The sequence below is a fragment of the Alosa alosa genome, chromosome 10, assembly GCF_017589495.1.
Source record: "Alosa alosa isolate M-15738 ecotype Scorff River chromosome 10, AALO_Geno_1.1, whole genome shotgun sequence".
In the NCBI taxonomy this organism is placed as follows: Eukaryota; Metazoa; Chordata; class Actinopteri; order Clupeiformes; family Clupeidae; genus Alosa; species Alosa alosa.
The window spans coordinates 18,766,315-18,788,572 of record NC_063198.1 but is presented as its reverse complement, the minus strand read 5'-3'; the positions used below and the strand labels follow the sequence as shown (position 1 = coordinate 18,788,572).

At 44.1% G+C, this 22,258-nt stretch overlaps 1 protein-coding gene across 4 annotated transcripts in view; it reads right to left on the bottom strand.

The window, feature by feature from the left end:
* Positions 1 to 21,956, bottom strand: part of phactr3b (phosphatase and actin regulator 3b) — a 51,290-nt gene extending 29,334 nt beyond the window's left edge. For 2 of the 4 annotated variants that reach the window (XM_048255745.1, XM_048255746.1), the window contains exons 1-2: positions 21,716 to 21,956; positions 225 to 386 (exon numbers count right to left, since the gene is read on the bottom strand). In XM_048255745.1, the coding sequence (XP_048111702.1) occupies positions 225 to 386; positions 21,716 to 21,821 (268 nt within the window). In that variant the 5' untranslated portion in view covers positions 21,822 to 21,956. Of the gene's footprint in view, positions 1 to 224; positions 387 to 6,164; positions 6,554 to 16,351; positions 16,405 to 21,715 lie in introns of those variants that run through there. The other 2 variants (XM_048255748.1, XM_048255747.1) reach the window with 2 other exon arrangements.
* Between the last annotated feature and the right edge of the window lie 302 nt (positions 21,957 to 22,258).

The following is a 22,258-nucleotide window of genomic DNA, read 5'->3' as shown; positions in this document are numbered from 1 at the left end:
GCTAAATTAGCTCAATCAAAATATTGTACCTATGAAAGACTTCTAGTCTCTGATCTAGAACCTATGAGAGATCTTCAAATCAATTAAATAAACTTTGCGAAGCACTTTTTTGTTGACAACAACCTAAATTGCATCTGTTGGATTCAAAGACCTTTTGACTAAAGCAAGGAAATATTTTTGCATGAACAAGTGCTCTGTGTACAACAGGTCGGAGGTCTCTTTACCTGTGGAGTTCTGCTTCAGTTTCTCCGTTTTCTTTTTCCTCCACTTCCAGGGCTTGAAGATGCGGCCCAGGCTGGCCAGTTTGCTGTTGCGGCGGACGGGAGGGGTGCGCACCCCCGTCACCAGGCAACCAGACTGCAGCGCCCTCTGCTGGTCCATCACATCTATAGCATGACACAAAAACATGCAGGAGTCAGAACAATAACAGCTACTTCATTCACTCATTCACTTACTCACTTAATATCACTCTCTGGCTTGAACCAGAAAAAAACAACTCCTTCATTCACTCACTCATTCACTCGCTCATTCACTCACTCACTCGCTAATTGACTGACTGACTCAAACCTTTTGCTCTCTCACTTGTTTGCAAACTCAGAAACTATTTTAGTCCCTCAGTGACTCAGTCTCAACAGCAGCTACTCCATCACTTAATCATCTATTTTAAAATAAATATTTAAGGTGCATGCTAGGCTAACGCAGATGCTATTTCTGATCCTCGCTAACTCAATCACAACGTCATGCAGTCATGTAGCTTCCTGTCAGCCTTCCTGAACTCTATTTAATGCCAAAAACCTAAGTTGCGTTGTGCATTCCAGCTCTGAGACAAACACAACTGGCTTTCAAAACACAGTGATTTACTGTGATTTAATGGAATGGAGAATACAGCAGCAGAGATTCTCTTCAAATAGAATGCACATCTGGGTCACTCCCCTCAGGCAAAACACTTGCTTTTAATTAAAGAAAAGAGCTGCAAAAATAATCGCCTCGGAGAGAGATCCGTCTTTTCATGCTTTTGTTTCCCTTCTCTCTCAGTCCCTCTTTGCCCCCCCTGCTCATTCAATATGTCATCCCTCAGTTAAAACTATTCACTGCGCCTTTCAATTTCCTCTTTATACTTTAACTGGCACTTGTACTCCTCCTAATAATGCACTCAAAGGAACCCACCCCAATAGCCGAGGTCCCGGCATAACCCCCGCTAACTCCATTGGCATGCAAACGGCTTCATCACCCTTTAGTAAGCTGTGGTCAGACACGCTTCCCTCTGTTCCCCCGTGGGGCTTGCATGTGAACTGCGCTACAACAGTGACTATCTATGACTTCCTTCTCCATACAGAGGGCCCTGTTCTCTCGCTAACCTCTGCTGCTCCTCCTGCTGCTGCTGCTGACAGAGCCTGGGACAGAGGATGGCATTGTGCAATGGGGTTTACATGGTCGCAGCAGACCGGTGTTGGCCCCGTCCAAAAGCATACACACAAACAGACACACAGACACAGACACACACACACAGTCACACCCACACACAAATGACAATAAGCCACTTGAACTGAAAATGAGCAGAGGTAGAGATTGGAAAGCCCTGACGCCCACATCAACCCTCTCCCCCCACCACACACACACACACACGACAATCAGCCACTTCAACAGAAAAACAAGCTGAGTTAGTAACTGGACAGAAACCCTGACGCTCTCTGATGCAGTGGCACTGGACAGCAGCAGCAGTGGTAGCTGCTTCACTCCTGACATTTGACACAGAAAGCACAAGCAGCCGCTCCCAACGGGGGGGGATTCACACACTGGAGGGCTTCCCACGGATTAACTCTTGATCCACTGCCTCTCATCAAGGCCTCCCCCAGTGCCAATCTGACTCCGTGGGGGTTTCAATCTGCGTGGATCAAAGTCAAAAGTGCTGGTCTGAGCTCCCAGCAGCCCCCTCCTCAAACCAGTCCACAAATCAGACGCTCTTAAGATACACGCACGGAGGTGGGAAAACACAAGGAGGAGAATATGTAGGAAGTAGGGGAGCTGCTTTTGACAGCTTTAGTGCTGAGCGTGAATGACTGACGGGAGGTGATTGACAGTTGGTGAAGGCATCTGCCAGGGCTTCTCCCCTTTAATCTACATTCAAAATGGAGCTCAGGTTGTTCATTTTTTCCCCTCTTCAAACCTATGGAGCCAAGGGGCCTAATACAATCTACAGCACTAGTCTGGAGTGATGAGCTGTGCCTCTAACTTTACTGTTGCATCAAGTGTCTGTGAGTGGGGCAGCGGAGAGGGAGTGACAGAGACAGGGAGAATGGAAGAAAGAGAGAGAAAGACATAGAGAGAGACAGATTGAGAAACAGACAGAGGGAGAATAGAAGTAGCAGAGAAGCAAGAGATACAAAGAGAGAGGGAGAGAGAAACTGAAAGCAACAGAGAGAGAGAGAGAGAGAGAGAGAGAGAGAGAGGAGGGAGGGAGAGAGAGAGTGATACGACCTCCCGGAGAGCGGGAGGACAGAAATAGTTTCTCCCACACAGTCTGGCTGAGATGGAGAAGCGACACCTCCGGGGATTTGCAGATGAGCCGTGGGCCGGGCTGAACCGTGGGCCGGGCTGAACCGTGGGCCGGGCCGAGAGCCTCCGCCGCCGCTGTCGCTTTCATCTCCGGCCCTCGCCTTCGTTATCAAGTCACACCCACCGGCTCGCAAACACAACAACACCTGCTCCTCTTTCCTCTCAAGTGCATACCTGAATTAAAATGCAATGCACAGGCACTGTACAGTATAGCAGATGGAGGAGGGTGTTCAGACTGCAAGGATGAGCAAAAGAAAGTACCCTTGAAGCATTTGTCACCAATGCATATTCACCACTGGTGCTCAGTGGTAGCAAGTATGCACTCTGTATTTGAATATCAGTCAAGCATTTCCCATGCTGTGGAGGGAATTCCATCACATTCTACTACACATCCTTATAGGAGACATTTCACATGCATGCATGTTCTGCTTTGTAACACATGCTGTGATACAGGGAACAGTACTGATGGCAAGGGTGCAGTAACCAAAAACTGTGTGTGTGTGTGTGTGTGTGTGTGTGTGTGTGTGTGTGTGTGTATTTGTATTTCTTTTCTAACAGCATTTGTTGTACTATTTCTAGTACAACTAGATGTACCGCAGAGCGGTACAAAATATGACCGCTGCCCAGTCTAGCACATTTTTTCCACAAAAGTAAATCACGCTGAAAGGCCTATATGATTCTAACTGTCTCACTAAATTGCATTATCCACACTCAATTCTCACTGGTATCTGCTAGACAACAAGTACCAAAACATGATTAGTTCATAGATTTCACATGCAAAATTCATTTTATACAACCCCACCCCCATCTTGCCTGTTCATAATTCTGAGAAATTCTTAAATTGTGTGCATGTACACGTTTATGTTCATGTGTGTGGGTGTGTGTGTGCGTGCTTGTGTGGTTGCTCATGATGTGTGTTTGTGCATGTGGTACTATTTCTAGTACAACTAGATGTACCGCCGGAGCGACAAAAATATGACCGCTGCCCAGTCCAGCACATTTTTCCACAAAAGTAAATCACGCTGAAAGGCCTATATGATTCTAACTGTCTCACTAAATTGCATTATCTACACTCAATTCTCACTGGTATCTGCTAGACAACAAGTACCAAAACATGATTAGATCATAGATTTCACATGCAAAATTCATTTTATACAACCCCACCCCCATCTTGCCTGTTCATAATTCTGAGAAATTCTTAAATTGTGTGCATGTACGTTTATGTTCATGTGTGTGTGTGTGTGCATGTGTGTGTGTGTGTGCATGTGTGTGTGTGTGTGCATGTGTGTGTGTGTGTGCATGTGTGTGTGTGTGTGCATGTGTGTGTGTGTGTGCATGTGTGTGTGTGTGTGTGTGTGCATGTGTGTGTGTGTGTGCATGTGTGTGTGTGTGTGCATGTGTGTGTGTGTGTGCATGTGTGTGTGTGTGTGTGCATGTGTGTGTGTGTGTGTGTGCATGTGTGTGTGTGTGTGTGCATGTGTGTGTGTGTGTGTGCATGTGTGTGTGTGTGTGTGCATGTGTGTGTGTGTGTGTGCATGTGTGTGTGTGTGTGCATGTGTGTGTGTGTGTGCATGTGTGTGTGTGTGTGCATGTGTGTGTGTGTGTGCATGTGTGTGTGTGTGTGCATGTGTGTGTGTGTGTGTGTGTGTATTTCTTTTCTAACAGCATTTGTTGTACTATTTCTAGTACAACTAGATGTACCGCTGAGCGGGTACAAAATATGACCGCTGCCCAGTCCAGCACATTTTTCCACAAAGTAAATCACGCTGAAAGGCCTATATGATTCTAACTGTCTCACTAAATTGCATTATCCACACTCAATTCTCACTGGTATCTGCTAGACAACAAGTACCAAAACATGATTAGATCATAGATTTCACATGCAAAATTCATTTTATACAACCCCACCCCCATCTTGCCTGTTCATAATTCAGGGCAGAACATAATAAAGATGCTCTAAAAAGCATTGGCCACTGGTGTTTCTGCAGGGCCAGAGGACTGCACTGACTAAGAATAGTAAGGGGGAATCCTGGGCATGCTCTCTGCAAGTTTGGAAAGACCGCATGGACAGCTTGGGTGAATGCTGTTATGGCCGACCCCGCCCATGCTGTTATACGCGAGTCTGGTATGTTCAAACACAGGCTCACTGAGGCTGAACAATCTTGTTAAACCACGCAGGCTGATCCAGGTTCAAGCGACCATAATGAGACCACATTACACCCATGTCACAGTGCATTAACGATCCAATATGGCCACTCATTCACATCTTCTGCAAAGGCCATTTGCCCCAAACAGTCAATTCATTAGATGTGTATCAATACTAATGGATATTAAATGCCTGTTAGGGTAGTTCTGGTTTGCATACGGGCAGTCATCCGTGAAGAATAAAATACAAAAATGAAATGCCCGAGGATGTGCTCATGCCTCCTAGTGCTCACAGGGAAAGATGCTCACTGACAAAAGGAGGAGAGACACTTAACTCCTGAGTACAATGATAAGCAGGTCATCTGCCTTGGTCTTGTGTGTGTCCAGCTAACCAGCATGTGTGGTATTCAGGTCAAGCCTTTTAGTTAACTGCTGCTGCGGCGGCAGACCCCGCCTGGGTCATCCTTCCGTTGCCATGGTTACTGCCAGGGATGCTGCAGAAAAGCCCCTTGGAGGCAGGAGAGAATCACGGGTGCAGAAGAGGGAAAAGGGGGTTGCTGGGTGGAGAGGGATGCTGTTGCCACGCAGAGTGACAAGGAAAGCTTCAGTAGCCAATCGGAGCCCAGTTATGCATAATGCATCCCTGGTACGCCTCTATTTTTAATTTGCAGGGAGCTGTTTTCTAAAAGATTTACTAGCATGGAAACTTGTGAATGACTGTCAAAATTTGTGCAAATATCTAAATCAAGCCTCTCACCCAACAGTCTTCACAAAGGCCTTTACAATCAATACATTCTGGAAAGAAAAAAATAGAAATGTGGACAGTTTCATATTTCCAAGATGCATGTTTCTGTTTCAGATTACTTATTTGAGATATTACAGTAAAAAGACAACTTTACTACATTAGTTCACAAGCACAAAATTGTTTACTTGTATTTAGTATTTAGTTTTGTTAGTTTTCTTATCTGTCTTATCTTCTACTGTCTTTATTGTACAGTGGAGTTTAGTTATATGTTTCTACTTATACTTATGTTTACCATTTCTGCTGTAAGTGCATGTTGTGTGTTATGTCTGTATGCTACTGAGACCCTTGAATTTCCCCTTGAGGATCAATAAAGTATCTATCTATCTATCTATCTATCTATCAATCTATCTATCTCTCGCTCCCTCTCCCTGTCACTCCCATCCCCTCTTGTTTTAGATTACAGTAAAGTTTCATCAGAGTACTCTTTTTTTTACAGTAGGCCTAGCCTAGATACACTTGCACAAGCCACACAAACATCCACGATATCGCTGTCTGCCACACGCGAGCAACACAACATGTCTGGCCTTCGCAACAACGTTGCCATGCACATTGCTATGAGGCATTCCCGTAGGCATGTGTCACCCAGCAACTAATTATCTCTCACGAACACTTATCAGGACACCGGCTCAAAAGTGGTTGAAACTCTGAACACACTCACATGACATTTCCAAACTCTCGTCGGGTGTCTTCAAGACTTTCACCTCTGTCTTCCCGCTCGCCCAAAAAGCTTCACCGCGCCTGCACGCCGCGAAAAGTGATGCAAGGCGTGGAATGTCAGCGATAAAAGGGAGGGGGTAGCCGGAGAGCTCAAAACAACCGTGGTGGTGCCCCAGGGAGGATACGAGAGTAAATAACACAATTCAGCGGTAGCCTACAAGCGAATTTATGTCCTCTGTAAACTCTTGACTAGGACCGAGAACACCCGCATGCGGTCTACACGTCTGCTACAGCTGGGACTAATTCATATTCTGCCTACCGCACCCACTATCTTTTCCCTCACCAATCGTAGTAGCGGCTGTGGGGCGAACGATGTCATAGCTCATGTTTTCAGCTTCAATGCATGTCAGCGGACAGACCACGTGCTACAATCCTGAAAACAGTCTTGTCTGCCCGCCTCTGTTGATGGCAAATATGAACACTGGCCATTCATTCAAGAATAAGACAGTTTTATTTAAAAGAAGGGGAACAAAATCTGCTCCTGGGACAAACATAGACTACAGAAAAATCAAGGGAAAAATATATTTACATATGCTGCTGCATCCAGCTTATATTTGAATAGATGGCTACAATATATTTAATAGTGTGGCCTACAGCTAACAATGAACAGCTTTAGAAAGGTTGGTAGGCAGTAGTCTATCAAGCCCATATGTATTTTTACTGTAAAATGGTAGCCTATGTCAAGTTATATTCCATTCAAATATTATATTAGTTTTCAGTCATATCTTGGAATACACGATGGGAGTACATGCTATAATACCAGCTTGGATATAGAGATAAAAATAGCATAATTACACCAGCTTCTTGTTAAATACAGGTATTACTGCAACAGGAGACCACTGAGTCAATTACTATCCACTTGAGAGTCGGGTCATAATTAGGCTTACAACAGCAAGATGGCCCTTGGCCCATACATAAAAAAGGGTTATGGTACAAGCAGAAATGTCAAGGGGTTTGTTTTGCTGCCATGTTTCTCTTCCCACTGATGCTTACTGGCTTGTTAACAAATGGCCATCATCAACTAGGCCAGCCAGTAAAATTGATTAGTTGTGGTCCAATTTTGAATGTATCGCCATTGATCTGGCTCCTTAATTGTCATGTAATAGTGCTGCTTTGACTGTGTGTGTGTGTGTGTGTGTCTTTGTCTGAGTCGGTGTGCCTGTCTCTCCTCTCTCCCTTTAGAGGACGAGCACTTTATCTGAATGTTTGTTGTGACAGCAATCACTTTGGCAGGAAACACAACCATCTGTGGTTGCAAACAGAGAAGGCAGCATGACCATTAGCATTTGCCTCAAATGCAGGGCTTCAGATACACGACACAGTCCAAGAAATTCAAAGATAGACTGATCTCTCCAGGCACAGACAATATGTACAGTAAGTGTGACACAGAAATTGAGGGGGGTATATGGGTCTTTCTAAACATAATATTGAGCTCAATCAATAGTGAGTAAAGACAAAAAGAATTGTGTAATATGTAAGGGATAATGGACGACAAAGCGTTTGGTTCACAGAAAGACATGCACGTTCGAGGTGGTAAAACGGCCCTGACGCACAGCCAAAAAATCAGAGATACTTCATAGGTGTGCAAATAATATACAGTTATTACACATTTTAAAGAACGCTTGACAATAAGAAATTCAACCAAACAGTGTAATATATAAATGAGAAATGATTGAGGTTAGTGAGGAAAGCCTTGGCCAACACTTATCTAGAGTGGAGAGCAGACTCGAGAGAGGCAGAAGAAAAGCTTGCAAGGCTTGCCACTAGCACTTGCTCAAAGCCAATCAAAGCTACAGAGCTTGCAGAGCTCATCTAAGCCACACAGCAATGCCACATAAGTGCTTTACAATTGATTTTCCTGGGCAGTGCAGCCTCACCTTAACTGAGTAAGATGCACATAATTGATGCAAGAACACACTGAGACCATAAAAATGTTGTTTACACTGAACATTAAATATTAAGTAGTCTTCACTTGTGGTTCAGCAGTATATCATCCATTGTGTTGCATGGGTCCAAGTTTTATGGTACTGCTTCAGAGCCAGTGTGATGTAGATCATGCTAATAGGCATACAGTATGAGTGTCTACAATAAATAGTGATTTGAGGTGTTGTTCTTAGCTTAAGCGAATCAACTATCACAAAATCCAAGGGAAGGAAATATCATTATTAATGTTTCAACTGACTGCAAGATCCTCTGTGTAATTATAGACCTACTGAAAATCAATGATGATCGATCATTCATTAATAATTACATATTTGGTAATGAAAGTGTCCAAGAGCCCATTAATACTTAATTGACATCAGGCATGGCAAGGTCACAACATACATGTTCAAAGATATCACTGGAGCTTTTTGTCAGTGACTGTAGTAATAAACAAGTAAATGAACATAACCAGGAAATAAATATCCAAGCACAATTTTCAAAAGTATTTTGAGTCATATTTGAATATCTGATATATAGAGTTAATGTTTTGGTTGACAGGTTGAAGAAGGTGTTGACAATGTCAAAAATTCAGTTACCAGGGAACAGACATACAAAGTGGCCTTGCCTACAGGCCTACTATAGGACACATTGGATGAATGGTGGCGTCTGGGTAAACAATTGTAAATACAGTACAGCCAATAAGCTTTCAACTACTGTATATTATGCTACATTGATTGAGATATCAAAGAGGCATAGTTTATATCCCCTATGTTATTGCTAAGACTGTTATTGTGCATTAATTAAAAAATGTCAGCCACACTTGTTTTTCAAGTTTGAATTTCAAATTTGGACTTTATCCAACTAATTACTGTAGATATGGAATGCAACAGAAAACTTCCAAAGCTCTTCCATATTTCAAACAGCTCAACTGATTTGGTTGAATGGCTTAAAGCATTTCCTGGCTGGATTTTCTGCAATTGTGCTCATGACATATCACCACAAAATGTACACTCAAAAAAACTATATTTTCCAACTCAGCCTCTGTCCATGACTCCAACATCGTTACGAGATAAGGCACTGGCTCTGATGGCAGCTGGATGACAAATGGGAAAGACATGTTTTTGGGCAGCTTTTGGGTTCTTGGAATAGAACTGACATGGTCTCAAGAGACAGTGAATCAGATGAGTCATCCGAGCATTTCATTTCCCATTCTTACAGTAAGTGTGCATAAGTGCAGAGAGACAAGCCAGGTAAGGGAAAAGATAGAATGAATGGCAGAGAGACAGAGAGACAAAAAGAAAGCGAGAGATTGGGCAAGATTATGTTAAAGAATAAGAGAGCAAGAAAGGGAGACTGTGTACAGTATATCTCTGTGTGTGTGTGTGTGTGTGTGTGTGTGTGTGTGTGTGTGTGTGTGTGTGTGTGTGTGTGTGTGTGTGTGTGTGTGTGTGTGTGTGCGCGAGTGTGTGTGTGTGAGAGAGATAGAGAGAGAGAGTTAGAGAGAGTGAGAGAAAAAAGGCTGAAGACAGAGCAGGGGGGAAACGAGTTTGCAAATACAAGCCAACCCAAAGCTCTTTAACAGACACCATGCGTCGCAAAACAGGGGTAGGTGGTACAGCCTGCCGGGGCAGCAAGACGTCCACTCAGGGATTCCACTGAAAGTGATACAGTACCTCTGGCCTGGGAAGGGAGCCAGACTTGTCTCTGACTCTGGCACCAGTGCTCTGTCTTTCCCTTCTGAGTGAGCTCAGAGGAAAGACTGCTGCTGCTACTGGGGGCTGCTTATGTCAGTGGAAAAGAATGGCAGGCCACAGAATGCAAAGCCATCTTGACTGATTTGACGATCCACAGAGAGAGAGACGATTAGAAATATATAGGCTACCCAACCAATTAGGCGCAGTGCATGAATACAGCCGTCATCCACAAAGACATATTTGAAAATAAAATATGAAGTTATTGAAGGGCGTTTGACAATATATGTTTATACTTGCATGCATTTCTGAGCAAATAGCTTCTCATTTTTGGGCATATAGTTCCTCTTCTGCCTTTGTCCTTTATTCACATTCTTTCAGGAACAGAAAAATGCAATAACAGGCTTCACACAAGAAGAAGATGCACTAAAATAAGAGCACTGTTACACTCCCCTTAGAATTACGTAATTGTAATATATCGGTATTCTACATGTACATATTGATATTTTAAGAAACAGTCAAACTCTACATTGTGCTTCATAGGGGTCCTCTTTGATTTGTGAACATGAACTCCCTTAGACTTCTCAGATGTTACAGACATAATGGACAAACTGGAGCTCAGACATGGCTTTACACACCCTTGTCAACCGCCAAAATATGGTCCTGTGTAAATAATTGAACAGACGCTGTGCTTTTGGGGACTACACCCTTGCTGTTTGTAAGGCTTGAATAATTAATGCACATTCTCCTAATTCAATATTGCAGTGGAACGAGAACCTGCAAAGGTATGTGTGTGTGGCTCACTGGGCCAGCAATAATTTGTTTTGGGCCCACAATTCAATTTCTTTTGTGTACAGCCTTCAATAAATGTTGCAAAGGCAGTTCACAGGGACTGTGATTGTAGTGGTCTGTTTATGCTCTTGGTCATTCTCCTAGTAACATTGGAATGAATGATGTAAACAAATATGGACACAGGACAGGTGCACAGAAAAGGTTGGCGAGCAGCACACACAAGCTTTAGTGTGGTTGCTATTGTACAGATAGTCTGCCTTTTCTAGTTCTTCGTAAGCATCTTGCACACATAACTTAATCTGCTAAATCACCCTCTGTTGTTGCTCACCCTGGAGCCTCCAGATGTTATCAGTGGACAGGACTACTTTTGTTATCAAGGGATGCCTAGAGTTGGTATTTTCCCTAGCTTCTCAGTGCATACTGAGTGCATACAGTATTTCAAATGCTTGTTTTTTTCTGCTGAAACTTTTTTTTTTTGTCATTTTGGTTCTGGGTCCCCTTCAAAGAACACGTGCATTAAAGAAATGGCTCCTTGTGGAGTTTGCTCAAGGGAAAAGGTCAAGCAATTAATCATATATTCAGCTACAGGCATTGAGGCACAGAATTTGGCCCAAAATTAATTGCTTGCGTCCATTTTAATGGTTTACACGACCCCAGTGGCCGCCTTTCCCTTGGCTTGTTCTCTCCCAGTGATAGCGGACAGTGCGTTTTTTAGTGCAAAGGATGTAATGCACTCCACAATTGGCCTTTATCCACTGCGACTCAGCATTACTCAACTCCATTTACAAGTTACTGGGTAAGCGTTGCCGCTATATGTCCACTGCGAGACACATTCATAATTACTGAGGACTAATGGGTTAAATGATGTGTTATCATGGTTTTCATCCCTCATGAACAGAAAAAAATGTACGAATGTCCACATTATGGTTGGTGTGATTTAAAATGGTGCCACAGCGAACTGAGTTTATGAATATCACAGCATTAAAGCAAAAGTCAAATTAAAGAAACAGGGAAATAGATTTGAATTAAGAACAACATTTAAGAATCCTACTTCTAAGCATAATATCTTGCTTTGACTTTTCACACCATAAGACTTCTTTGTAAAGCCACAATACCAGCTGCTCTGCGTCAATGTAAACTCATGCGTGCATCTTCTACCCTGGAGGTGTGTGTGGGGGGAGCTTCCTGCGTCTCTGTATTAGTAATCTGTCCTCTTAGCCAATCAGCTTCCACGCGCCCACCTCCCAGTGTTTCTCTGAGGTGTTAGTGTGTTATTTTAATTACATCTGAAGGAAGAACAGCTGCAAAAAATAGATACTCCACACACATCCACCCACACACACACACACACACAGACACACACACACACACACACACACACACACACACACACACACACACACACACACACACACACACACACACACCACAGACACACCTTTAGCTTGCATTGCATTTACATTTCACAGACTCCTGATGATGGGACTGTTGGGACGTCAGCAGTGTTAAATGCATCACTGTTTTTGCTCATCACACAAATATATGTGGAGAGGAAAATAGGACATCTCCTCGGCTTGTTTACTAATGTCGGCCTTTGTGATGATAATGGAAGAATTTCTGTGTCCGTGTGTATGTGTTTGTATGTGTGTGTGTGTGTGTGTGTGTGTGTGTGTGTGTGTGTGGTAGGCAGGAGAATCAGGTGGGTGTGTTTTCATGTGCAACATGCTTTGCTGTTATTCAGAGCTGAATGCATTTAGGTCAGCACATGAAATGCCCATAAAAAATATATTATGATGCATGAATGGCTAATGCCGTCGCTTGGTCGAAGATCCCTAAGGAGTGCATGAGTCTACACACCACACACAGAATAGTCACTGGGCAGACTTATCACTGCCCAGAGTCAAGACCTGTTATTACCCACACATTGACACACAGACACACACACACACACACACACACACACACACACACACACACACACACACACACACACACACAGATACACACACAACAGAGATAAACACACTGGGGCTCATTCATGCTGTCTCTTTTGCTTGTTTAGTCTCATTTGTACTACCCCTCTGTCTCTCTTTCTCTCAACCCTATACCACTGCACTGTTAATCTCTTTTTCTTCCACCCTTTCACCTTCTCTCGTCTCTGTCTCTCCATCACCACCTTCACCATGGCTCGGTAAATCTCAGGCAGTCTCAGTAAACAAGTCAGTGGGATTACATGGGACCTACCAGACAGTGGGTTCTTCCCCACTCAGAGAGACAGACAGAGAGAGTCAACCACATAAATAAAAGACAAGGAAAGCCAAGGCGGCCCAATTACTGTATGTAAGGACATAAAAGCACATGAGAGCTCCATGTTGGGGAGAAATGAGCGTTATTAGGAGACAGAATGAAAGACAGTGTGTGCATGTGGGTCACTGAGCAGGGGCTCCTCCCCATCCAGTGAGCTTTGAAGCGTTTACTACCCTCCGTACAGCAGCCTCTGTCTGCAGAGAGATATGAACATGGCTTTCCATGGCAGATGTGAGGCAAGTCTGACCTGTCTTGAGAGCCAGACTGAGCCTGTCTTCTATATCTGCCGGTTTCCTTTTAGCACTTTAAGACTGTATATGAGACATGTCATATCTTGATTCTTTCAATCTCATCTGGTCCGAAGCACCACGTGTGAAAACAGCTTCTTTAATGAGCTGAGAGGAAAACCAGGGGGAGGACGGGCATTTGTAATTTTTCTGCTCTCTCAAGCCTGCTTTTGCAAGCTGGCTAGTCCTGATTGTCCACACGAAGCTAGGCCTTCTGTGCCCATCCTGCCTTTAATTAGCACTGAAGCATGGTCGGACTCTATCCTTATGACACACAGCCGCCCAGGGCCAATGGGATTGCTGAAGCTCTCTGGGGCCTGTGTGGTGGCATTTGATTGGAGCAGAGTGATGTCACTACCCAGCCCCCCGCCCCCACACCCTTCTCTGTGTGAGGTTGCTGTCTATGGTGCTGAAGTCAATGGAAGCTGGTGACATCTCGGCATGGTTTCTACAGAATGGGGTAAGAGGCAGCAGGGGGGTTCTGTTTAGCAAAATGCATCATCAGCCTGGGCCACAAAGCTGCCAATTCAGCCTAACACACTTCTCAGTCAGCACAAGGTCCTGCATGGACGCCACAGAAAGAACCTATTGTCCCACAGACTCAAGCAGACTAGAGAAGAAAGCTTGACTGTAGATTAAGTACGTTAGAAACATATCTTACAACCCACTGGCAACAACAGCAATAACATTTCAGCATTACTTTGTTCTACCATCATATAACAGTTTACATGATTCTCTCACAGTTTGAAGGCCTAGAGGAAAAAAAAAAAAAAAATTCATGATCATTAGATTTAATCATAAATTTGGATTTGATTTTTGTCATGTGCTGCTGTAAAACTACTTACAGTTAATGGATCTAGTACTCTATCTACCTATCTATCTAATTCACATGAATAATGAGGTAACATTCATACAATATACTGCTAAGCACTCTACTATACTGCATCAATATATTTTATGATTTAATCCAAAATAACCCAGAAATATTGTTTTAAAGTGCAATCTTACCATGAGCCCTGTAGTGATTTTCCCCCTCTGCAAAAGGTAATGTCATGCATAAAATATTATTTTAATGCTTCTAGAGAGTGAGTAACTTCACACTGCCCCAGATACCAAGAGCTTTAATATGGTGATTTCTGCTCATTCAGTTCTTTCGCTCCTCTCTCCTCTGTTTGAACATGTCCGTCCGCACCTCACAGCTTTGTCCTAATCTCAGTGTCTATGATTCTCCTTCATCCCTCACTCCCTTGTCATCCCACTATCTGAGAACCACCTTCCGTTTTTTGCATGAAATTACATTGTGATTTATGTGATGTCTGACAAATGACTGTACAGCAGTGCCAAACATCCATCACGGTGCCCTTCTGTTTTTCATATTTTTCACAAGACAGGCAATTCATTGCACATCTTACACAGTCAGTCTGACTAGAGCCTTTCCTTAGGGCATGTTCTGTGAAGTAGGCAGAGAGAACAGCGCAGCCAGATAAGCCTGTAATGTTGCAGAGAAGTCTATTAAAAAATATCTGGGAGACAGAGGAGAGAAAGTGAAACAGGTCTGCAGAGAAAATGGCCTTGCGTTGAGAAGCCGGGTGACCTTGGACAGCGCAGAGTCAGGTCCGGCCCCGCCCCCCCCTCTCCTCCCATCCCCTGCTGGTGTCCAGGTGGCGAGGTGTCACTCCAGGCCTGACGGAGTGGATCTCATGACAACGACGACCAAATGGCCCCCCCACTGATGCACGTACCGCCCTTACATTACGGCGGCCCCCTTTCATGCCTCTGGCCCTTTCCTCCACTAGCGCATCCTGCCTGCGTTCCTACACTGTCCTTGTGAGAGCTGCTGGCCTTGAAGGGACTTAGTATGGCTCTCGGCCCTCACTGATGTAGGCCAATGGCTTTTCCCTGCAGACTCTTTTGGCAGGGCAGCGCCTCTTTTAACCTCAGTCTTTACCGGCGCTCTCTCTCGCTGCCCCTCAGGGAGACTGCCAGCAGGTGGCCCCTATCTTGGCTGAGTTCCCCCTCCTTTTAGACCTGGCTCTTCACACTTTCTTTCCTCCTTTTTATCTCCTGTTTCACTGACAAGTCTCTGGTGTGCTACAGAAACGAGGCTGTTATTCACCTCCCCTTGTACATCTCTGCAACCCATTATTTGAAGGTGGACTCAGCGATTATTGCTCTTAATCATTGAGTCTCACAGCCATGGAATTCAAATATGTCAGCTTTTTGTAGTATGGATTTTTCCTGAAGTGCAGTCTGCCTTTTGCGTCAGATCCCATTTTGTTTGTGCTGGCCAGACTAGAGTTTATCCTCTCTTGCCAGTCTCAAGGTGCCAATTCATTGAGCATGAGCATGCTTATGGGAATGTGTTTCTTGCAGCATGGCAGACAATCACCCTCTGTGGTAATTTTCTCTGTTCTGGCATAATTGTACAAAATAGTTCACAATTACATTTGGCTTGATGAAAATCAACCTGTACCAGGCTTCATTATCTCGCATAAACCACTTTGTCCTGATTATGTCAACTCCACAAAGCTCTTGTATAATATGAAACTGCCAGAACTACTGGTAATGTTTGAAACTGTGTGCATATTTTTGTGTATTTCTGTGTGCTTTTGTATTTGGCTCTCTCTCTTGTCTGTGTGTGTATGTGTAAACTGAAGATTTAGACTGAGTAAGAAAAAAAGAACCCTTTTTCCTAATTTGACTAATATTTCAGTGTAATTGTCTAATTATGATCAAACCATTCTACCCGGAATATCAAAGGCTCATAAATGCACAGCTGGCGTGATTTCATTTTCAACAGAGGTCTGAAAACAAGCTGTTGTCTGCTGTCTGAATATGACATGTGCTGATGTGAGTGAAATAAATCGGCACATGCACTTCTGGAGGAGCTGAATTGCTTGCAAACACCGCCAACCACACGTGGGAACACAGGAGCCCAACCTGCTTGCTATTCCCTTTGAACTGCACGCTCCCCAGCACACACATATTCATCATCTCAGCTCTGAATATTAACCACTGAACATGAGGGCTAATTATAGACAGCACAGCACCCCCCCCCACAACCACCCACCCACCCAGCCCCAACCCCCCCTCCACACACACCCCCATTAATAAAACATTAAACACACCTGAATTCAGCGGATAAGGGCTCTCATCGGCCTCATCAGGCTGCACTATAAGACACTGCTTAAGCAGCACTGAGAGACTCAAAAGAAACGTCTCACTTTAGGCGGACCTGTGAAAGGAGAGGAAATGTCCCAGGGGCGGGGTACCCTTTGATGTTGCAGCGTGGCAGATTATGCCAATAGGATCAGCTGGAAATGTAGGGCAGCTAATCCAAGTGTGATATACGGCCCCCACAGGCAACGCTGAAGGCACCAAGACAGCCCCGGCTAAAATACACATTAACTACGCGACACCTCGCTTCATCAGTTCAGCAGACGAGCAAACACTCAGCACTCAGTCGGTGATTGCTTGATTGGATGATCGATACACTAAATGAGCTCCATTTTCAAATAGCTTCACCGCCCTATCATTTGGAACAATCTCCTTTAGTTATGGTACTGCTCAACTGGAAGAGTACTGCTTACAACACCAAGATCATAGGTTTAAGCCCCAGACAGCACACATCCTGATCAAATCAGTCATTCTGAATTTAAAAACATCTGCTAAATATCAATGCACATGGTTGTAGCACAATGATCCTTCTGGAAAATGCAGCATTGATTGTGCGAAAATGATGAAATGATGATGATGATGATGATAATGCCAAGGCCTGAATGAGTATTTTTGTTTTTTCCTTCTTCGAAACGTGACCTCACCCCTGACCTATTCGCCGTGGTCAACATGTCAGACGTTGTTAGTGTCTCCTCACGCCCCTCTCCTCTTCTCTCCATCCTGTCTCCACCTCAGAGTGCAGAGTGGATGAGTCATATGCGCTCAGCTTTCATAAGCCTGACCCCCACCTCTCACACTCTCCAGTCCAGTCTGGCTGCTCAGAGTAGCCCACCTTAATGAGCCGAACTCACTGGCCTCCTCAGACCCCAAACACTGTCATAACGTAAGATGCTCGAAAAAAGGGCCTGAGCGTTGGTCAGCTTGCCTCTCTCGCTCTCTGAGAGAACACTGACTCGATGAGTCACCGTCACCCCCTCTGTAATCATGTCTACAGAGGAAGAGGGGGAACAAACTAAAAGCTGGAAGATGGATGCCATTTCACTGCAGTGCTACAGTCATTTCCATCTCCCTGTGAGGTGTTCAAGTGTTTCTAAATTAGTACTATCCAAGGCTGATAAGCTGTAACTTAGATCCCTCTCATCCATCTCTCTCTCCCTCTCTCTCTGTCCCTCTCTCTCTCTCTTTCACTCTCTCTCACTCTCTCTTTCTTTCTCATTTCCTTACCAGATCATTTGATCTATTCTTTCTGTTCTTGCAATTGGAGGGCTTCTGCTCTGGTCTTCAAGTGTGCATTTAAGAGGCAGGATCAAAGCCATGATGGGGGAGCAAGACAGATGAAAGACTTTGTTTCTGAATCTGCAAAAGTGTGTGTGTGTGTGTGTGTGTGTGTGTGTGTGTGTGTGTGTGTGTGTTTTGTACAAAGTGTGTATAATTATGTGTGCTGTGCATGTGTGTGTGTGTATGCATGTTTGTGTGTTGTGTGCTTGTGTGTTTGTATTTGTGTGGTGTGTGCATGCAGGGGTCTACTAGTAGGACAGACCAAAGCTGCCTTCATGGCAAAGAGACAAGAACAACATCAGGAACACACTGTGATACTAATGAGTGAAGGGCTGTGTGTGGGTTTATGCGTTTGTGTGTGTGTGTGTGTGTGTGTGTGTGTGTGAGAGAGAGAGAGAGAGAGAGAGAGAGAGAGGGAGAGATAGAGAATGGTGAGAGAGGCAGTGAATCATGGGTAATCAGCGAGATCTGACAGAGCCTCCCTGGCCTCCGTTTGCCATCTCACAAGATGTTCCAGCAGCGGCATGCTCCTACTTCAGCTCCTGCCACTTACATAATCTAGCATTTCACGCCACAACATCCAGGGGCCCTGCGCGAGCATTCCACTCCGACCAAAACAAACCCTGCAGCCCTGTCACCATGGCAACGACAGCAGGACACACAAAACTTCCACAGTCTGGCCAATCTCTGTAGATGTTGGCTCCCATACCCTCACCCCTATCCCCTCCAACCAAACACTAACACACCACCAGTAGTCTGACTGTGTTTACTAGGTAAACAGCGAAATGTAGAATGACATGAGAGCCTCTCAAAAAAAGTGTTTTTACATAATGCCCTGTGTTTTGAGCAGAGATAATATCACTCAGACCTTGAAAAAACGATCCACCCAATAAGGATTCCCGAGAGTACTATAGAAATGCACTCAACCTCCATAACCTCCTTTTGTAATAAAAAAATGAAATTGAAACATAAAAATATAGTGTCACCCATAAGTGGTTAAAGGAATTATCCGGAGTAAAATGCACTTTAGGGATCAATTTACGGATGCTTTGGAGTACATACGTTGAGTTGACATCAAAATCATGTCATTCGGATGTGTTTTGAGAAAGTTCAATTTTACCGTTTTTAGTCAAAACTCGTTAGCCTGGAAGTGACCAGGGCATGTCATTTCGCCGCTACAAAACGCTATTTTTATACCTCTTCTACAGTTCCAACCAACATTACACTTACGTGGTAGTAGAGGGTCCCTAAAGCCAAAACCGAAGTATCGAGGTCTTTATGTGGTCGGATAGAGTCCAGAATGAATTTCATCAAGCCAGTACCTTTCCGGAAATGTTGCTGCTGCAGCTGGCATCTTTAGGGGAAAGTCCGTAGGAGTCGATTGCATCACGTCGTTGCACGACATCATGTCACGTGACATTTCAAAATTCCAACCTGTTAGTAAGCTAGGGTTTGCTGTTGCATTCAACTTCATTTCAATTTCGAAAGAAATACTGGACTATGTTTTTTTATTTTTTTTAAAAACGGCGACAAAATTGTGAATTTCCAGAGCGTGTTACTCCACACTCGGCAATCGACTGATTGGAACTGTAGAAGAGGTATAAACATAGCGTTTTGTAGCGGCGAAATTACATGCCCTGGTTACTTCCAGGCTAACGAGTTTTGACTAAAAACGGTAAAATCGAACTTTCTCAAAACACATCTGAATGACATGATTTTGATGTCAACTCAACATATGTACTCCCAATCATCCGTAAATTGATCTAAAGTGCATTTTACTCCGGATAATTCCTTTAATAAGAAAAGAGAATAGAGGCTTTGCTGATTATATCGTACTTTACTCATTTGGTTGGGGCGTTATCTCTTCTGCCAGAAGTCTAATTTCATAGATCTGTTTTTCCGAACTTTAGATTACTTGATATGAATCCACAAAAGGCCAAGGCCCTTTGGCTGAACTTTCCAGAAGTGAAGTATGCACAGCATTTGCTGCAGTCTTCTGCATTAGTTCTTCCAGAATCTACCATCACAGTTGATTCAATGAAGCCATCTGAACCTTTTTTTGACACATTGGCAAGCAGGTGTGTTTTGTAAAAAAAAAAAAAAACATTACATTATACGTATCCATGCAAACAAGATTGTGTTGTGCTTCTAATTCTTTGTGTTATTTGAAAGGCTTTGCAGTTAATCCTGATCTACAATGCCCCTGAGGTACAATAATGCAGGCTTGCTCTACCAGTCAACAGGGTTTACATCTGAAAGGCCTCTCTCTCTTCTCCTCGACAGCACAGCTAACACGGAATTACTGATTGAATTGTGCTAAAAGCTCCCTATTTGCACACAGGCAGCTGTCGCACATTTAGCCTTGGATTTGTGGCTAATCACTTAACACTGGTACAATACTGTGATACTTAGATTAGATCTGTTAGGACTGCCTCTCTTGATCCCACATATATGTTAAGTCATAAGTTTAATCAGCACATCATTATATAAATACTTCTAAATGTTTTAGATGTAAGCCTGATATGAATTTCCAATGAGTTTTCTCTCTCTCTCTCCCTGCCAGTGTTTGTGTGTGTGTGTGTGTGTGTGTGTGTGTGTGACTATGCTGTCATTGTGCGTAGGTAAGTGGATTTGGGTTGACATGCTGCTGAGGCAGCGCAGTCTTCTTACTGACTCCTGCGAGAGGTTCTCTTCATTAAGGGTGATCAGATAGAATCACACGCTGCCTCCACATTGACAGAAGCATCCTGGGCATCGCTGTGTCTTCCCCCTTATGCTGGAGGAGGACAGGCTCTGAGCCCCGTCAGGGGTCACCATGACAACAACCAGATACACAACTGAGCATTGTTGTCGTCTGATGCTCAGCCCTCCTCTCTCAGAGATGGAGATGAAAGGGATCCGTCACATTCGTCCAAGGACACTTAATGGGGTTTGGAGACGGGACAGGGCGATGACTGATGAACACAGTCTGCTAAAGCAGTGGACATGGTGAATTATGGACCAATGGGCTCCTCTTAATGAGACGACCCCTAACGTCCACCATCATCTCCTCATTTAGGGACGAGTATGATTATGATTATGATTGTGGCCAATTTGGATGTCCTCCCTCCTCCCCTCTCTCTCTCTCTGTCCTCCCTGCTTCCGGCCACTGCAGGTGAAGGGGACACATGCGCCTCTCTCTCTCACTCTCTGTCCTCTCTGCTGTCCACTCAGCTGTAGCAGGAGGTCGTTTCAGATGCAGCATGGATGCACAGGCACATTTGGCTGGGCTCAAAAGCCCACTGAAACATGTCACGCTTAGGCATGCCAGAATGCCACTTGAACCATAAACACTTCATCTGGCCACGCGGGAGAGACTCACAAATGCAGACTGCAAGGGTAAACTACATCAACAGTGAGACTGCAGTTTTCTGTCAGTTGTATTTTGGGGGGTTGGGGAGTTCTGTCAGGGATTTTGGGGGGGTTGCTGCATAACCTGTAGTTCAATGTGACTGCAATGACTTGCAGAGAGGCAAGCAAGGCATGTGGACATTATATGAAGAGCAAAGGGAACTTATAATGTACTTATTATTATCAGAAAAATATGACTGGGTGCTGGGAATTGCATCTATAATAACACTTCATTGACATCACTGTGTTGACCTTTTGAGATAATGTTGATGCAAAATGCAAAGAGAGATCATACACCTTGACTAAATTCCAGAAGCTGGAATGTTTGATCAATCTCTACCTAAATGTCTTATTCATGCACAGCAAGCAATATGTCAAAGTGAAGCCTGCAGAGAACGTCATAAAAAGCTGTCAGTCAACACTGTCAATCAACGATCAGCATGTTTTTCATTGGCATGCCTTATTATTTAACCGAATGTGCTTATAGCAGCCTAATCCTGGACTTTCTACGATTTACTAGGTCTTGGTTATAAGATAGTTCCAGCATAGCGCACCCATGAAGATGTGCCTGCCTATCACATTTGATTTGATGAGAACATGCGCTCTTAATTGAGACATGAATCATGACAACATAGGTTAAGTCCTACCTGTACTGTTGGCGTAGACGATGCGAGCCTCTGTAACGATGCTTGGGTCACTTTGAGATCTTCCTCGCTGCACTATGCTATCATCTATTCCATCCGATGTAGCCATGGTGATGGTCGAGTAGAGTAAGGAGGAAAATATGAAAATATGAGTCCAGAGCTGGATGGAGACGGGAGCAAGCAACGGAAGCGTGTAATTTGGTTCGACAACTGCAGCCTCTAATATCAGAGACTTGTTCTAGGGGTGGGGGGAATCCTGAGTGTGGGGGTGCGTGCGGGTGCGCGCGCGCGCGTGTGTGTGTGTATGCCTGTAAATGCGCGCTGATGGCTTATGATACGATTCGTATACTGAATTTTAATGTCATTGATCAAGAGTACGCGCAGCAATTTCATGAAGAAAAAAAAAAACATTTTCTGCATAGTAGTGGCATTACTGTGGGGAGAGTGTCAGCACATGTGTCAAGTAAATATTTGCTTACAGTCGCTAACAAAATTAAAGGATAAATCGACACGTTCTCCCCACTAGTGGAGTGATGGTACTGTACT